Source organism: Nyctereutes procyonoides, unplaced genomic scaffold, assembly GCF_905146905.1.
Source record: "Nyctereutes procyonoides isolate TBG_1078 unplaced genomic scaffold, NYPRO_anot_genome, whole genome shotgun sequence".
NCBI lineage: Eukaryota > Metazoa > Chordata > Mammalia > Carnivora > Canidae > Nyctereutes > Nyctereutes procyonoides.
The window spans coordinates 70,084,990-70,100,069 of NW_026575135.1; the positions used below are offsets into that span (position 1 = coordinate 70,084,990).

At 53.6% G+C, this 15,080-nt stretch overlaps 2 protein-coding genes across 5 annotated transcripts in view; one reads left to right on the plus strand and one right to left on the minus strand.

The window, feature by feature from the left end:
- Positions 1 to 5,051: 5,051 nt before the first annotated feature.
- HNRNPAB (heterogeneous nuclear ribonucleoprotein A/B) lies at positions 5,052 to 11,518 on the plus strand. 2 transcript variants are annotated; one of them, XM_055301676.1, is made up of 8 exons: positions 5,052 to 5,234; positions 5,342 to 5,573; positions 6,311 to 6,479; positions 7,149 to 7,307; positions 7,514 to 7,645; positions 9,709 to 9,826; positions 10,495 to 10,635; positions 10,915 to 11,518. In XM_055301676.1, exons 2-8 carry the CDS (start codon positions 5,365 to 5,367, stop codon positions 10,983 to 10,985), a joined length of 999 nt encoding a protein of 332 aa, XP_055157651.1. In that variant the 5' UTR covers positions 5,052 to 5,234; positions 5,342 to 5,364; the 3' UTR covers positions 10,986 to 11,518. The 2 variants fall into 2 exon arrangements, with proteins under 2 accessions (XP_055157651.1, XP_055157652.1); XM_055301677.1 differs by lacking the exon at positions 10,495 to 10,635 and having other exon boundaries at positions 5,053 to 5,234.
- Positions 7,652 to 15,080, minus strand: part of PHYKPL (5-phosphohydroxy-L-lysine phospho-lyase) — a 36,025-nt gene continuing 28,596 nt past the window's right edge. For all 3 annotated transcript variants that reach the window (XM_055301674.1, XM_055301675.1, XM_055301673.1), the window contains 5 exons: positions 14,881 to 15,035; positions 14,375 to 14,464; positions 12,782 to 12,912; positions 12,263 to 12,332; positions 7,652 to 9,033 (listed from right to left, as the gene is read on the minus strand). In XM_055301674.1, the coding sequence (XP_055157649.1) occupies positions 12,283 to 12,332; positions 12,782 to 12,912; positions 14,375 to 14,464; positions 14,881 to 15,035 (426 nt within the window). In that variant the 3' untranslated portion in view covers positions 7,652 to 9,033; positions 12,263 to 12,282. The remainder of the gene's footprint in view (positions 9,034 to 12,262; positions 12,333 to 12,781; positions 12,913 to 14,374; positions 14,465 to 14,880; positions 15,036 to 15,080) is intronic.

A 15,080-nucleotide genomic window follows, 5' to 3' on the forward strand; every position in this document is an offset into this window, starting at 1 on the left:
TGAAGGAGACAGACCTAGTGCAGAGTATCCTTGAGCTCAGCATCCATGTCTGAGAGGGGCCCTTCCTTGGAGCAGGACAGAGCACTTCCTGGAGGAAGTGGAAGTGTCGTGGATGCTGTGTCAGTCAGCGAGGACTGCTGTAACAAAGCACCACAAGTGGCGCAGCATACAACAGAAATGTTTTGTCTCATGGTTCTGGAGGCCAGAAGTCCAAAAATCAAGGTGTTGGGAGGCCCATGCTCCACCTGATGGCCCTGGGAGAGGATCTGTGCCTCTCTCCGAGCTCCTGGTGGATCCAGCATTCTTTGGTGTTCATAAGAGGTGACGCAGGAGGGTTTCCTTCTCCCTTCACTCTCGGTCATGTGAAGATATGAGAAAACAGCCATCCGCAAATTAGGAATTGGGTCCTCACCTAGAACCAGATCCGCCAGCACCCTGGGCATGCTCCTCCCTGCCTCCACTGAGAAATCAGTTTGTTGTTTAAGCCACTCAGCCTGTGGCATTTTGTTAGAGTAGCCGGAGCTGACTTACACACCTGACCTGGAGACTCCCACCTCAGCCTCCTTCATCACATGGTGTTTTCCTTTTATATCTCTCTGACTCCGTGTGTCCTCTCTCAGAAGCCTCCAGTCACGTTGGATCAAAGGCCTACCCTATTCCAGCATGACCTCATCTTGTCTCGATTTTATCTGCAGAGATTCCGTTTCCAGATCAAGTCACATGCACCCTCGAACATATCTTTTAGGGGGGCTGCAATTCAACCCGCAACAGATGTGTAGAGTAGGCAGGTGAGATTTGGGGAAGAGTATTCCAGGAAGAGGAAACAGCAGGTGCAAGTCACCTCCAGAGGCAAAAGAATGTGAGTGGGTTTCAGGACAAAAGTTGAGCACAGCTAGAGTGGAGAGTGGCCATGAGATGCTGCCATGGTGACTCAGTTGGTTAAGTGTCTGCCTTCGGCTCAGGTCATGATCCCAGGGTCTGTCCTGGGACAGAGCCCTGTGCTGTTGGGCTCCCTGCTCAGCAGAGAATCTGCTTCTCCCTTTCCCCCTCCCTGTGCTTGTGCTCTCTCAAATAAAATAAAATAAAATAAAATAAATAAATAAATAAATAAATAAATAAATAAATAAATAAATAAATAAATAAAATTTTAAAAAGAAAGGAAGAAAAAAAAAAGAGAGAGAAAGCTAGTTTCTTTTGGTGGAGCCAGACTTAGCCCTGCAGCAGGGGGGCTGGAGCCCATGGAGTTGTGGAGTGTGGCCTGGCCACAGCAGTCATAACACACTTGGAGCTAACTCCTGCAACTTCCATCTCGCAGGCTCAGCCAAGGAAAACAAACAAATGAGAATATGAGGGAAATTATTCGTATTCAGTTGACCCTTAGATAACACGGGTTTGAACTGTGTATGTCCACTTACACTGTTTTTTTTTTAAAAAAGGTTTTATTTATTAGAGAGAGAGCACAAGCCAGGGGAGGAGCAGAGGGAGAAGGAGAAGCAGATTCCCTGCTGAGCACGGAGCTCAATCCCAGGACCCCCCACCTCTAGAACATAACCTGAGCTGAAGTCACATGCTCAATGGACTGAGCTCCTGGGGTGCCCCTTTTTTAGATTCTTTTTTTTTTTAATTTATTCATAGAGACACAGAGAGAGAGGCAGAGACACAGGCAGAAGGAGAAGCAGGCTCCATGCAGGGACTCCATCCAGGGTCTCCAGGATCACACTCTGGGCTGCAGGCGGCGCTAAACCGCTGCGCCACGGGGGCTGCCCTAGATTCTTTTTTTTTGGTAAACACAGTGTAGTACTGTGAATATATTCTCTTCCTCATGACTTTCCTAATAAGGTTTGTCTTTTTAGTGGCTCACTTTATTGTAAGAATGTAGTATACACTACATACAACCTACAAAATACGTGTTATGACTATATTATTGGTAAGGCTTCTGGTATACAGTAGGCTATTAGTAGTTCAGTTCTGGGGGAGTCAAAAGTTATAAGCAGATTTTTGGCCATGCAAAAGGTTGGTACCCTTAATCCCTGCATCGTTCAAGGGTCAACTGAAATTTTAAAAACTTCCAAAATGCATTTTGTGTCTGTTCTTTCTCTTCTAGGTTGGTTATTCTATGTATTCTTATTGACAGCCTGAATCCCTGAAACCAGGAGACTGTACTATATGGGCCTCTTAAGGGGGTTTCAGGAGGTAACTGGGCTCCTTCCTGATTTGATAACCTCATTGTCATAAAAGATGTCCTCTGTTCAGTGTCTGTATCTGGGACCCAATAACTGGAGTGGGATCCTTGCATCAAAGTTACTTCCTGCTGTTTCCGAAGAGCCTGGTGTCCTGCCCGTGTCAAAAACCCCATTGGAGGCAATATAAAAACATTCTGAGCTGAGACTGACTCCCTCTTGTTTGCAGTTCTTTAGAATTTATAAATGCTTTTTTAAAAAAATATTTATTTATTGGCGCACCTGGGTGGCTCAGTAGGTTAAGTGTCTGCCTTCGGCTCAGGCCAGGATCTCAGGGTCCTGGGTTGGAGCCCTTTGTCTGGCTCCCTGCTCAGTGGGGAGCCTGCTTCTCCCTCTCCCTCTGCCTCTCTTCTCTGCTCATGCTCTCTCTCTCAAATAAATAAATAAAATATTTTTTTAAAAAAAGATTTATTTGAGAGGAGCAGAGGGAGAGGGAAAGAGAATCTCAAGCAGACTTCCTGCTGAGCATGGAGCCCAACATGGGGCTCCATCTCACGATCCTGAGATTGCAACCTGAGCTGAAATCGAGTCTGATGCTTAACTGACTGAGCCACCCAGGTGCCTCACAAATTATTTTCTAAACTATTGCTTCATTTGAGCCTCAGAATAATCTGATATAGATCTAATTTAGACTAAGGAATTAGGGAGATCAGAGACCCCTTATACTACCATAGCCAGGAGCCATGGAAACAATGCAGAGTTGGTGTGGAGTTGGAGGTCTGGCTTTGTGGCTACAAGTTCATTTTTTAAAAATTATTTTTCATTTAAAACATATTTATTTATTTATTCATGAGAGACAGAGAGAGAGAGAGGCAGAGACACAGGCAGAGGGAGAGAAGTAGGCTTCATGCAGGGAGCCTGACATGGGACCCAATCCCAGGTCTCCAGGATCTTGCCCTGGGCCGAAGGCAGGTGCTAAACTGCTGAGCCACCCAGGGATCCCCCACAATTTTAGGTATGATTTCAGTGTTTTTGTGCATCAATTATGGATACCGTCACACAAAAATTATTTTGAGGCTCCAATGAAGCAATTTTGAGGAAAGCATTTTGCAAACTGTGATGGACTGTCCAAATGTTATCCTCAGGTCATGGAAAGTGTTTCCCTAGTTGTGCGAAAGGAATCCGTGTGGTCAAGAGCAGGAGCTTAAGTGAATGTATGCCCTCATCAGTAGTTATGTTCTGTGGCTGCATTTAGACCATTTGACTTTGAACTTAATTACCTGTATTATCTTCATCGCTTCAGCATCTGTGTCCATCATCCCCTGTTGCACCCAGTCCTCCCTGCAGCTTATTTCTGTGGGTGGGCATGGGCTAGGGTGGAGATGGGGTGGGGAGTCTGTTAAATTCTGCAAGCCTTTCTATCAGATTTCAGTGAGACAACCACAGTTTTTTGGAGCTCTCAGTTCCAGTTGTGGAATCTGGTCTGAGAGTGACAGTCAGGAGGGCCTTGCGGTGAACTGGAGGGTCTTTACTCACCTGTGGGTCCGTGCCCCTGCTTTAGTTGATGGATACCTTGGAGGAAGGTAGCACTCTGTGACCAAATCTTCAGATTTTCTGGAGTTGATTATTTTTTCTGAATTTGGAACTGTTAACATTTTTCATTCTCCCTGGCAACTACTGGCTAGCTGGATTATTAGGGAGCGAGCCTTGGGTCCACACTCCGGGCTTCAGTTTTCTCACTGATAAATTTGTGATGGTATCACCTTCCATTGGGTTGTTAGAAGACCAGATGAGAAACAGAACCCCCAGACCCCCACACTAGGCCTGGCTGCAGGAACTCAGCGGGAAATGCCAGCTACTTAGGTTCTGTTGCTCTCTGGTAATCCCCAGGCTTCAGAGGTGGTAATCCTGGTCCATTTGGGGCCCCGGCACCCATATGATTATAAGGAATCAGGGGATTAACGCAGGCCTTTCAAGCGTGGTGGTCAAGCAGCTCAGATTAAGGGGTGTGGTGTATTAGGAAAAAAGAACCACTCCTCCCCACCTACCATCTTCATGATTTCAGGGAAATGGTTTATTTTTCCTTTTAAAGAGAGATTTCAGCAGAAATAAGTGAATGAAGTCGAATGGGAAATGTGAACCCCCAGCGTGAAAACGACGCTAATCGCCTAGGTGATGCCGGACGCCCCAGGATCGGCGAACACCCGGGTCCCAGGGTCTCGCGCCACATCCTGCCCGAGAACCAGCGGCCCCGGCGGCCCCGACGCCAGCGGGCTCCACCCCCTCTCCGCTTCTGGCCCGAGGGAGGCGGCGGAAAGAGCGGGAGCGCTGGGCCGCGAGGGCACCAGGGTCAAGGGGGAGCCCTGGCGCTGGCCTTGGGGGGCGCCGCGCGCCCCGTCTCGGCCGCCCGCGTTCTCCCGCTTCCAGCCGGACGATCGGGGCTTGCCAGACTTCTTAGAGCCCCGTTTCCTCTTTTGGGAAAGCGGAGTGGGCGAAGCTAGCGGTGCCGGGCTGGGGCGCCCCGCGACGAGAGCCTGCGGCCTCAGACCGCGGAGGGGTCGGTCGCCGGCGCCCTCGGCCGCGGGGGTCCCGGGCCCGGCGGCTCGCGGCAGGGCTGGGGTCGCGCCCGGCCCGGCCCGGCCCGGCAGACCTCCGCGGGCCCCGCTCGCGCGGGTTCTAAAGTGAGGACAAAGCCCGCCCGGATTTAGCGTACGCGCGCCGCTGCGGCCAATGGGGCGCTAGCGCGCGTTTGAGTGACGGGCGAGCGAAACCAATGAGCACGCGCCTTGTTGCGAGGTGGGCCCGGCCCCGGCATTATAAAGAGCGCCACGAGTCGGCATTGTCAGGCGGCGGCACCGCGCGGGCCCGAGTGAGCTTGTCGGTCGGTGGGTCTGTGCGGCGCGGCGGCGGCGGAGGGCGCGAGGTCGCGAGGTCGCGGCGGCTCCGTTGGCGGCGGAGGCTAGGCCCGGCAGCGCAGGCGTGAGCGCGGCCGAGCCCGCGGCGCCTTCCCGGCGGGTGGGGACGAGCGGGCCCCGCGGCGTCATCGGCGGCGAGGTGAGCGGCCGGGCCCGCGGGCGGCGGGCGGCAGCCGGGCCGGGAGCCGGGGCGGGAGCCGGGGCGGGAGCCGCGCGGGCCTGACGGGCCGGGGCCGCTTGTTGCAGGAGCTGCCGCGCCTCGGCCTAGCATGTCGGAAGCGGGTGAGGAGCAGCCCATGGAGACGACGGGCGCCACCGAGAACGGACACGAGGCCGCCCCCGAAGGCGAGTCGCCGGCGGGGTCCGGCACCGGGGCCGCGACGGGCGCCGGAGGCGGGAGCGCGGCGCCCCCGGCCGGCAACCAGAACGGCGCCGAGGGCGACCAGATCAATGCCAGCAAGAACGAGGAGGACGCGGGGTAGGTGCGGCCGCGGGCCGACCGGGGCGCCGCCTTTGTTCCGGGGCCGCCTTTTGTTGGCGCCACGCGGCGGGGGGAGGGGCGGGCGGGCGGGCGGCCGGGGCCTGCTGGCTGCCCGCCGCCCGGCCCCTCCGCGCTCGCGGGCTCGCGGGCTCGCCGTTCGCGCCGGAGTTTGCAGGAGTTTGTTGGGTCGGCTTTGGCGCCGCCCCGGGGCCGCTCGCGCTGGGCTGGGGGCGGGCGGCCCGGAAAGGGGAGTGCGCTCGGACCCGGGGCCGGGCCGGCCTGGGGTTCGGCGGGGCTGCGTGGGCGGAGTTGGCGCGCGCCCCGGCCGCGGCCTCGCTGCCTCCCCGTTCCCCCCCCTTCCCGGGGGCGGAGTCACGGTCTGAACGCGGTCTCCGGCCCCCGGAAGCCTCGAGTTCCTTAAGAGCGAGTTCTCGGGGGTGGCCTGGAGGGGCAGGGACGACGGCCGCTGGAGAGACGTGCTTGTAGTCACATGGCTCCCTCTGCGTTCAGGGCCGATAGGTGCCCGGGCCAGAGTGCCCTTGGTCCCCTTGCCCCGTCGGGGGCCACCGAGTCTGAAGCTGCTCTAGGGTCAAGGTTGTTTGGGAGGGTGGGGATTTGTTGGCGCCTTCCAAATGTAGGACCCTGGGGGACTCGGGGTAGATCTGTGGGCTAGATGGCGACTTTGCTTAGAACCTGTACCCAGGAAGGGCTGGCACGTGTCTTTACCATTTCAGAAAAATGTTCGTTGGAGGCCTGAGCTGGGATACCAGCAAAAAGGACCTAAAGGATTATTTTACCAAATTTGGAGAGGTCGTTGACTGTACCATAAAAATGGATCCAAACACTGGCCGGTCAAGAGGGTTTGGGTTTATCCTCTTCAAAGATGCAGCCAGTGTGGAGAAGGTAAGCAGGATGTTTGATGTCAGTGGTCTTAAGTTCATTCTAAGAGGATACCATTCTGAGCATGATTAGTTGGTGTGTTCTGTAGGTGGTTGAGCTTTGGGGAAACACAGAGGTGAGGAACTTAACTGTTTGTGAAGGGTTTAAAAATACAGATTAAGGGGTGGGTAGTAGGTATGGACTCAGGTCGTCCAGGAAGAGTTTAATTGGTGTTTGATGCCTACACTGGCACTGATAAAGCCAGTGTTTTATGAGCACTAGAATAAGGAGTCTAGAGATGCTGTGGAGTAGGCATTATTTTAGTCTCATTTTACAGAAAATACTCAGAAGGGTAAGTAGAAGAGTTTACACACCAGAAAGGGGTGGTTTCCAAGCAAGCAGCCCACCCTCAGCCTGGACTCTTCATCACTGTTTCTTTACTTCTGAGAGACCAGCTTTAAACTGCCAGCTGCTGGGAAAGCTGGTGGGGGCGGGGGTGGGCTGTAGGTATTCAGATAAAAGAGCTGTACTTGAAGTTAGGAGATGAAGTTCGGTTGCTAAGTCAGATTGAGGGTAGTTTGGAGGGGACGAACAAGTTCTGTGTACCCGTGTTGGGGCCTGTCTGGCTCAAGGAAGGGCCTTGGTGAGGTTGGTGCTGCTGAGTTAAAACTTGATTTTCTTCTGTTGGGACAGGTTCTAGACCAGAAGGAACACAGGCTGGATGGCCGTGTCATTGACCCCAAAAAGGCCATGGCCATGAAAAAGGATCCGGTAAAGAAAATTTTTGTAGGGGGTCTGAATCCTGAAGCCACTGAGGAGAAGATCAGAGAATACTTCGGCGAGTTTGGGGAGGTGAGTGTGTCTTTGGGAGTGACTTGCCAGTTGCCTTGAGCTTGCCTTCTCCCTGGTCCTTGGCAGCCTTGGCTGGCCATTGCCCTCGTCAGCAAGGCTTTTCACTCTGGCCTTCCTAGGGTCTTCTCTCTTTGGAGTCCCCTACGGGTCCTGGGGGCCAGGTAGGAAGAGGCATTATTGGTTCTGAGCTTTGCATATATTTACAGATCGAGGCCATTGAGCTTCCAATGGATCCAAAGTCGAACAAAAGACGAGGTTTTGTCTTCATCACCTTTAAAGAAGAAGAACCTGTGAAGAAGGTTCTGGAGAAAAAGTTCCATACCATCAGTGGGAGTAAGGTGAGGTATCTCCAACTCTGTATTTTGGCCTCCTGCTGCTGGAGAGCTGGCTCTTACAGGTGTGGGTTAGGAGTTGGGCTCCCTCTCCAGGGCAGTTTGACCCTACTGTTATTTTTTTTTTTGCAGTGTCTGCTGTCCTGATTGGGGCAGATGGCCCTGTCCTTCAGGGAGTCCCTAGGCTGGTGGCATTGGCAGAAACCCAGGATGTGTGGGAGGCAGGAGAAAGGGTGGTTTGTATGGGATGGAGCATGTTGAGTAGCCCCTTTGATTCCTGACTGAAAGCTAGAGATCATGCTGTTCTGAGTCTAGAATCCAAGGTGAATATGGCCTGCAGTTAAGGTCTCAGAAGATTCTAGAATTTGTTATTTATGTGTTGGTTTCCTCTGGGTTGAAGTCTTTCCTGCTGTGGAGCTTTTCCAACCTTCTGTCAGAACCAAACCTTTGTTTACTTCTATCCACTTTGGACTCTGATTAGTTAACTCCCACCTCAGGTGAAGATTCTTCCCAAAGCTTCCAGGGTTTTAGTTTTAGCTTATCCATGGCCGGTTTTGCCTTAAAAATGAGTACAGTGCTGTGCGGTGAGAAGTGCAGCCCTTCCCTCTGAACTCTGGTCTGGCTGGAGCATGGCGGTTTCAGGTATTCTCCAGGTGGCTAAGGAGGCAGTTGAGGGTGTGGCTCACCGGCAGGGTGTGGCAGGTCTGAGCAGGAGTGGCAGCCAGATAAGGTAGGACAGGTAGGGTGGAGCTCCTAGAAGTTTTAATCCTAGCTGGGGAATTTAGAATAAATTCTGGATTTGGGCCTTTAAAGAACATAAAGTTTATAGATTTTTAGGAACAGTTGGGCAAGAAGAGCTCGTTCACTGTTGCCTCACTGCACAGTTAATGACGCAGAGGTGGTTTCTTTCTGTGTCTCAATGTGAAAGGGACAAGAAGTACCTATAAAGTTAACTGCTACTGGTGGTGGGTTTTGAAATAAAATGTATTCAGCATTTTTAATTCATTCAACAGGGTAGAAGATAGCAGATGGTGTCACTTGGGAAGGGGTGGTTTGCCAGTTTTTTGAAGGAGTAATGCTTGAATGGTGACACATATAAAAATTTTTGACTGGTCCTAATTAGGGGACCTTAAACTGTTTTAGGCAGGAGCCCTGGGAGGTCCCTGACCATAACCCCACCCACACTGATGAGATTTTTGAGCAAAAGAAATTGAGTCTGGATCCTCAGGGGACACATCTGGCCCTTCCCCACAATAGGCCAGTGGTTGGGGGAAGAGGGAGGAGCAGTATGGCCCCAGGGAAGCCCTGCCCTGAGCCTCAGTGGCTTTCTTCCTCAAAGCTGGAGGTCAGGTCAGGGTTGCCATCGTAGTGTATTTGAAGGGGATGCTTCATTTCTGTAAAGAGAAGAAAAAAAGAGTTTTTTTTTTTTTTTTTTTTCCTCTAAGGCCCTTGATCTGAGAAGCCAGCTCTTGATCTCTCTTGCTCAGTAGGACCACGCTGGCATCACACCTGCTCCCTGCTGTGGGATCTTGCTACAATGGTTGGCATTGGCCTCATTGTGTCCTTCCTTCCCAGTCATTAGATGCAGAACTGCCTCTGTGTGGCCATCAGTATATCTGGGGTGATAGCTGTTACCCCCCCAGTAAGTTGTCTGGGGAAAGGTTTGGCCAAAAAGGCCCTAGTGAGTCTAGGTCCATTGAGATTTTGGTTGTAGTCCTGAAAGCTTCTAGCCCAAATGTGGTTTCTCACATTTTATATCAGTGTGTCTTTTTTGTTTTTGTCTTTTAAAGATTTACTTTAGAAAGTGAGTGTACGTGCATGGGGGAGACGGAGAGAATAGCGGAGTTTGTGCTCAGCATGGAACCCCACATGGGGCCCAATCCCATGACCCTGAGCAAAAATTGAGTTGGTTGCTTACTGGACAGAGCCACCTGGGTGCCCAGTCCTGGATGTATTTTATTTTTGAGCAGATGGTCCCGAATGGCCATCTGAGTACCTGTCCACAAAGGTCTTTATCTACTCAGAGCTTGTCCCGGTGGTTTGATCCACCTCGTCTTCTCTGCTTTCAGTGTGAAATCAAGGTGGCCCAACCCAAAGAGGTCTATCAGCAGCAGCAGTATGGCTCTGGGGGCCGTGGGAACCGCAACCGAGGGAACCGGGGCAGCGGCGGTGGTGGCGGAAGTGGAGGTGAGTGCAGCCTGGATGAGGATGGGTCCCTGCCTGCATGGAGCTTCCGTGCCTGTCTTGGGGGGGCTCTCTCTGGCCTCTGGTGTGCCAGGGTGGACGAGTCCCATCGGCTGTGCTGCTGCTGCTTGGCATGAAAGAGCCTGGCTCTCTTCGTGGCCTGGGGCCCTGGGGCGGAGGGGCATTCGGCACTGCAGTCCAGGGAGGGTGGTGAGGGTGGGCACGAGGGGGTGCGCTCGGCTCTGTGGCTGTCCTGAGTCTTGGTACACCTGTGGGTGGGTGGGCAGAAGGTAGGGCAGGGCTGTGCCAGGCGCTTTACCTCCTTCTGTCCAGGCCCCTCTGACTCCAAAGCCTGAATTTCATCCTTTTTGTGGCCCAGCTGCCAGGGAGGGCAGGGGTGAGGAGAGGGAGATTTCCAGAGAGAGTGAGCTCCTGCCTCATTTGCCCCTAGTGAAGTTAAGCATTCAGGCCTTTCCTGGCCTTCAGATCCCAGGCTTGGGTCTCAATGCAGGGTCGGGCCCAGGGCCCTCTACATCAGGACAGCAGTCCCTTGATTTCTGGCTCTTGAGTTGCCATAGTAACCCCGCCACCCAAAGGGCAGGATTTCCTCCATCCTAGCTCCTGCGTGTGCTAAATGGTCCACGGGCCCCTGTGCCCTGCTCCCCCCACAGGTCAGAGTCAGAGTTGGAATCAGGGCTACGGCAACTACTGGAACCAGGGCTACGGCTACCAGCAGGGCTACGGGCCCGGCTATGGCGGCTACGACTACTCGCCCTATGGCTATTACGGCTACGGCCCCGGCTACGACTACAGTAAGTAGGAGAGAGGGAGGCCCCATCCACTCACCCACCCTGGGAGGCAGGACAGACAGTGCAGGGGCCGCTGGCAGCAGGGGCTTTGGAGTCGGACAGGCTGGGCTTTGCGGCCTGGCTCGGCCACTGGCGCGCCGCCTGATGAAGCTCTTGAGCTTCTGGGCCTCAGGAAGGTGGGGCGCGATCACCACCCCTACTGGACAAGGTGCAGGCTCTGGTGAGGATGCATGTCAAGCGCCTGGCACAGGGGTAAAGGCTCGTTGTTGTTCTCCTTCCTAGGTCAGGGTAGTACAAATTACGGGAAGAGCCAGCGACGCGGCGGCCACCAGAATAACTACAAGCCATACTGAGGCTTCATTCAGCAGGATGCCCGACTGATCGCACACGCTTTGTTTGGATATCGAGTGAACACAATTATGTACCAAATTTAACTTGGCATACTTTCTATGGCCTGTCCCATGTGCATCTTATTTAAATCTCCCCCTGGAAATCAATCTCCTGTTGACTATTTCCAGAGCTCTAGTTTGTAGGCAGCGTGTGGGGTCTCTGAGGCCAGAGCGGCATTATGGGCTGATTTTATTCTCGGGTTCCCAGAGCCAGATTGGAGGGCCTGCTTCCTGCTGCTGCGGTGCAGCCTGGACCTGTGGACCCTGGTTGTAAAGAGTAAACTGTATCCTAGAAAACCAGTGTCACCTTTTTTTCACCTTTTAATTTTATATTATTTGTGTCATACATTTCCTGTTAATGGAAGTGTTAATTTTACTGTACTTTTTGGTACCTTTTGGGAATCTAATGTATTGTAAGGTATTTTACACGTGTCCTGATTTTGCCACGACCTGGATATTGAAGCTATCCAAGCTTTTGAAATAAAAATTTAAAAACCCCCAAAGCCTGGGTGAGTGTGGGGTATCCTGTGAAGAGCGGGGAAGGGCTAGGTGCTCCTGAGCCTTCAAAGCTCTAGTACCCTCCACGACCTAACAGCAGTCCTGTCAGGCAGAGCTGCAGACTCTCAGAACTGCTGGGTAGCTTCTTTTGAGGATTTGGTCCTACTCAGGACTCACCCTTTTAGAGAAAGTTAAACTCCAGGACCACAGGCCTCTTGAAGATGAAAGGTGTCCCCCCCCCCCCCCCAGGGCAGTGGGGAACATTTTGGGACACCTGCAAACTTCTGTCTGTACTTGTTGGTAGAAATGGGTATTTGGTCTCCCAGCAAGGACTGAACCTATAGATGGAGACCATGTCCTAGGAGCCAGCTGCATTTGGACAGTGTCCTTTCTTGGAGGACAGCCCAGCCCCCTTCGGCAGAGCCTAGCTGCTGACTGGATGGGAGCACCCAGGGGGCTGGTGGTTGAGGCCTCAGGAGACCTGGTGGCAAGAGGCAGCAGTGGATGAAGCCTGGCAGAGAATGTTTCCCATCACCTCAAGAGAGGAAAGAACTGGCTCAAGGCAGGTGCTATTCCTGCTCTCTGCTGTCCACTATAAAATGCATAGTGGAGATTTTTCTGGGGGGTGGCTGGAGATGACCTGGTTAAGAGCAAGGTTTGGCTTGCTTGAGGGAAGGAGCCCCTGCTGCTGCTGCTGCTGCGGTCCCCAGTTGTGTGGGTTATGAGGAATAAGACCCACTCACCCAGGGGAGGACAGGATGCCTCAGGGCCGGAGCCTCAGCGTCTCACAACTTCTCATCTTTCCTTCCATGTCTGAAAAACAGCACAAAGTCACCCAAAAAGGGTTAGCAATTCTCCAGTGTCCTTTCATCAGCTGGGTGCAACTCTCATCCCAGCAGCTCAGTGCCTGAGGGAGACCCCAGCCTTCCAAGTGAGGCACAAAGGTCCTGCCCTCTGTCTACATGGCTTCACTCATGACAGTGGGGTCTTTCACCCGAGCTCTGGTTCCCTTGCCCTGCATCCACAGTACCACTCAGGCAGGACAGCTAGTGCCTTCCTGCATGCCTGCCTGCTCGGTGCTCAGGAAGTCTGTGAGGTGAGTGCAGGCCTGGGCCCCAGGGACCCCCGCACCCCCACCCCTCAGCTCCCTGTTCCTGCACCGCCTGGAAGACTCCTGGCTAGCACCCTGGAATGTCCTATATCCTGGCTGCAGGCAGGCTCTAAGGACATAGTCAGCTGCTCCTTGCTCCCCACCCCCTCACCTGTCAGGATGGCATCCATCTTTGCCACCACGTGCTGTGCGTTGTCCACACTGAAGCACATCGGGGGTTTAAACTTGAGGACGTTCCTCCCAGGACCATCAGTGCTCAGCAAAATGTAGTAGTCTTTCAGTCTGAGGAAAGGAAGTGGTGATCCCCTGCTGCCCACCAGCCAGGGAGCCCTTCCAGGCCCCAGCTCTAGCTACCCTGGCCTGGGGGCCCCATGGCAGACCAGGTACTACTCTCCACCAATGGCTCCTCCCCATTCCCACCTGCTGGTCCTTTGGGGTACCCTGTACCTGGCCCTCCGCATGCTGCTCCCACCCTGCACAGGGGCCTCAGCTGTTCCATCCCTGGAGCCCCAGCCTGAGCCAGGACCAGCCCTAGCCTACAGCGTGGACAGGAAGCATTCCTGCACATCAGCAGCACTTGTAAGCTGGTATGCCGAACCCCACGTCCCCCTCACTAGCTTCAGTAACTTCCTTGGCCAACCCTGTTTCTGCTGCTTGTCCAGAAGTAGTCTTTGAAATCCCAAAGGACTCTCCAGTTTTAATTTCCGGTTCTTTTTAGGAATGAGGACTTAACCCTCAACATAACTGGTACCTGAAAATGTTAACATTCCACATTGATGCTTTAACCTAGGGAGGTTATTGGGCCAGAGAAAAGGGGTCTGACGAGATTCTATTTACATTCTGACACCACTTCCAATCTCTCATTCCTTTTTTTGTTTAAGCTTGTCAGGCTGGCTCCTTTCTCCCATACCATTCTTCTTGGCATGGACTGTGGTCCTAGAAAGAACAATATCTGGACCTTAATCCAGCCCTGCCACCAGCAAGCAGGGCAGCCGCAGGTGCCACACCTGCCCCTGGTCTAGTCTCACTGATGGCACTAAACTCAGGGTGGGTGTGAGGTGGGAGTCAGGCTGGGCCTCATGGCTGGCTCCCTCCTTCCCCCTGATCCCATTGATTCCAGTCCTGAGGTTCCCTGGGGGGAGGCAGTAGGTGTGCCTGCCAGCAGAGGCAGGGCTCAGCCGAATACAGGAGGGGCCTGTCTCAAGAATCCCAAGAACATTTTTACGTGGTTCCTGTTCACATGATCTCAAAACAGAATGATGTGTGTTTTGCAATTGGAATAAGGACACAGACACCAGGAGGGTTTCCTCAGGTTCAGCTCCTGCCTTGGATCTAGGGAAGGAACACGTAGGCTGGGGCTGGGGATTTTGGAGTCTGGAGGTCCCAGTCAGGCTCTGCCACAGCCCTGTGGAGAAGCTGCTTCCCCTTGGGCACCTGGGGAACGTGAAGTATGGCTTTTCGGTCTGAGAGCCCCTGTGGCTTTGGCATCCTTGGCTGAGAATGGCCTGCACCCATCAGAAGCCTTTGGTGCAGGGTACAGGCCACGGAGCTGACCGGGCTGCTTTTCCTGTCTGGAGTTGAGTGGTGCACAGATGGGTACTCCCTTCCTGCTCAGGCCAATGTCAGCTCCTTCAGGCAAGCCCTCTGTGAGCCCTGAGTGCCCAGGAACACGGGGACAAGAGCAGAAGCAGGAAGGAGGCTCTTTCCCAGTCAGGGTCCTAGATGCTGCGAAGGTCACCAATACCTGGACACCACGTAGTTTGCCTCTTCAGTTGCTGGTGTCCTGGTTGCCTCGTCTTTGATCAGATCCACACCAATAAAGAGCCCAGTGCCCCTAGAGCAGAAAGGTGACATCTTAGGAGACCAGGCCTGGTGAGGGTGGACCCTGGTCCTTGCTCTCCTCCTCTGCCTGGGCCTCTGGGAAGCACCAGGGCTTGTTCTCTGCTTCCTGGGCAGGCTGAGAGCCATAGAACCCTCAGATGGTGGTGACCTAGTCCCAGGGAGTAACTGCGAGGGGAAGGGCCCCAGGTGTGACCGAGCAAAGGTTGGGGGTCAGAGCCAAGTCTGACCCTGGTTTTCCCTTCCCTAGAAGTGTCATCTTGGGCCAGAGCGCACCTCAGTGTTTTAGTTCCTCCTCTGTGAAGATGCAAGTCCCCACCAACCCAGGTGCTTAGGAGGTGACAGAAGAAACCGCACTTGGCCACTGGCAGGTTCTTAATCAGTGGGTAATGACTGCTGCCCCAGTCTCACCTGACGTCCCCGATGATCGGATGTTTGGCTTTCTGCTCCTCAAGGAGCTCCATCAAGTAGCTGCCCACAGAGGCGGCATGAGCCTGCAGCTGCTCCTTCTCCAGAACATCTAGGACGGCCAGGCCTACAGCACAGGATACAGGGCTGCCCCCAAACTGAGCCAGGGGACAAAGTGCATGTCAGATGCCTGGAAAAGTGGG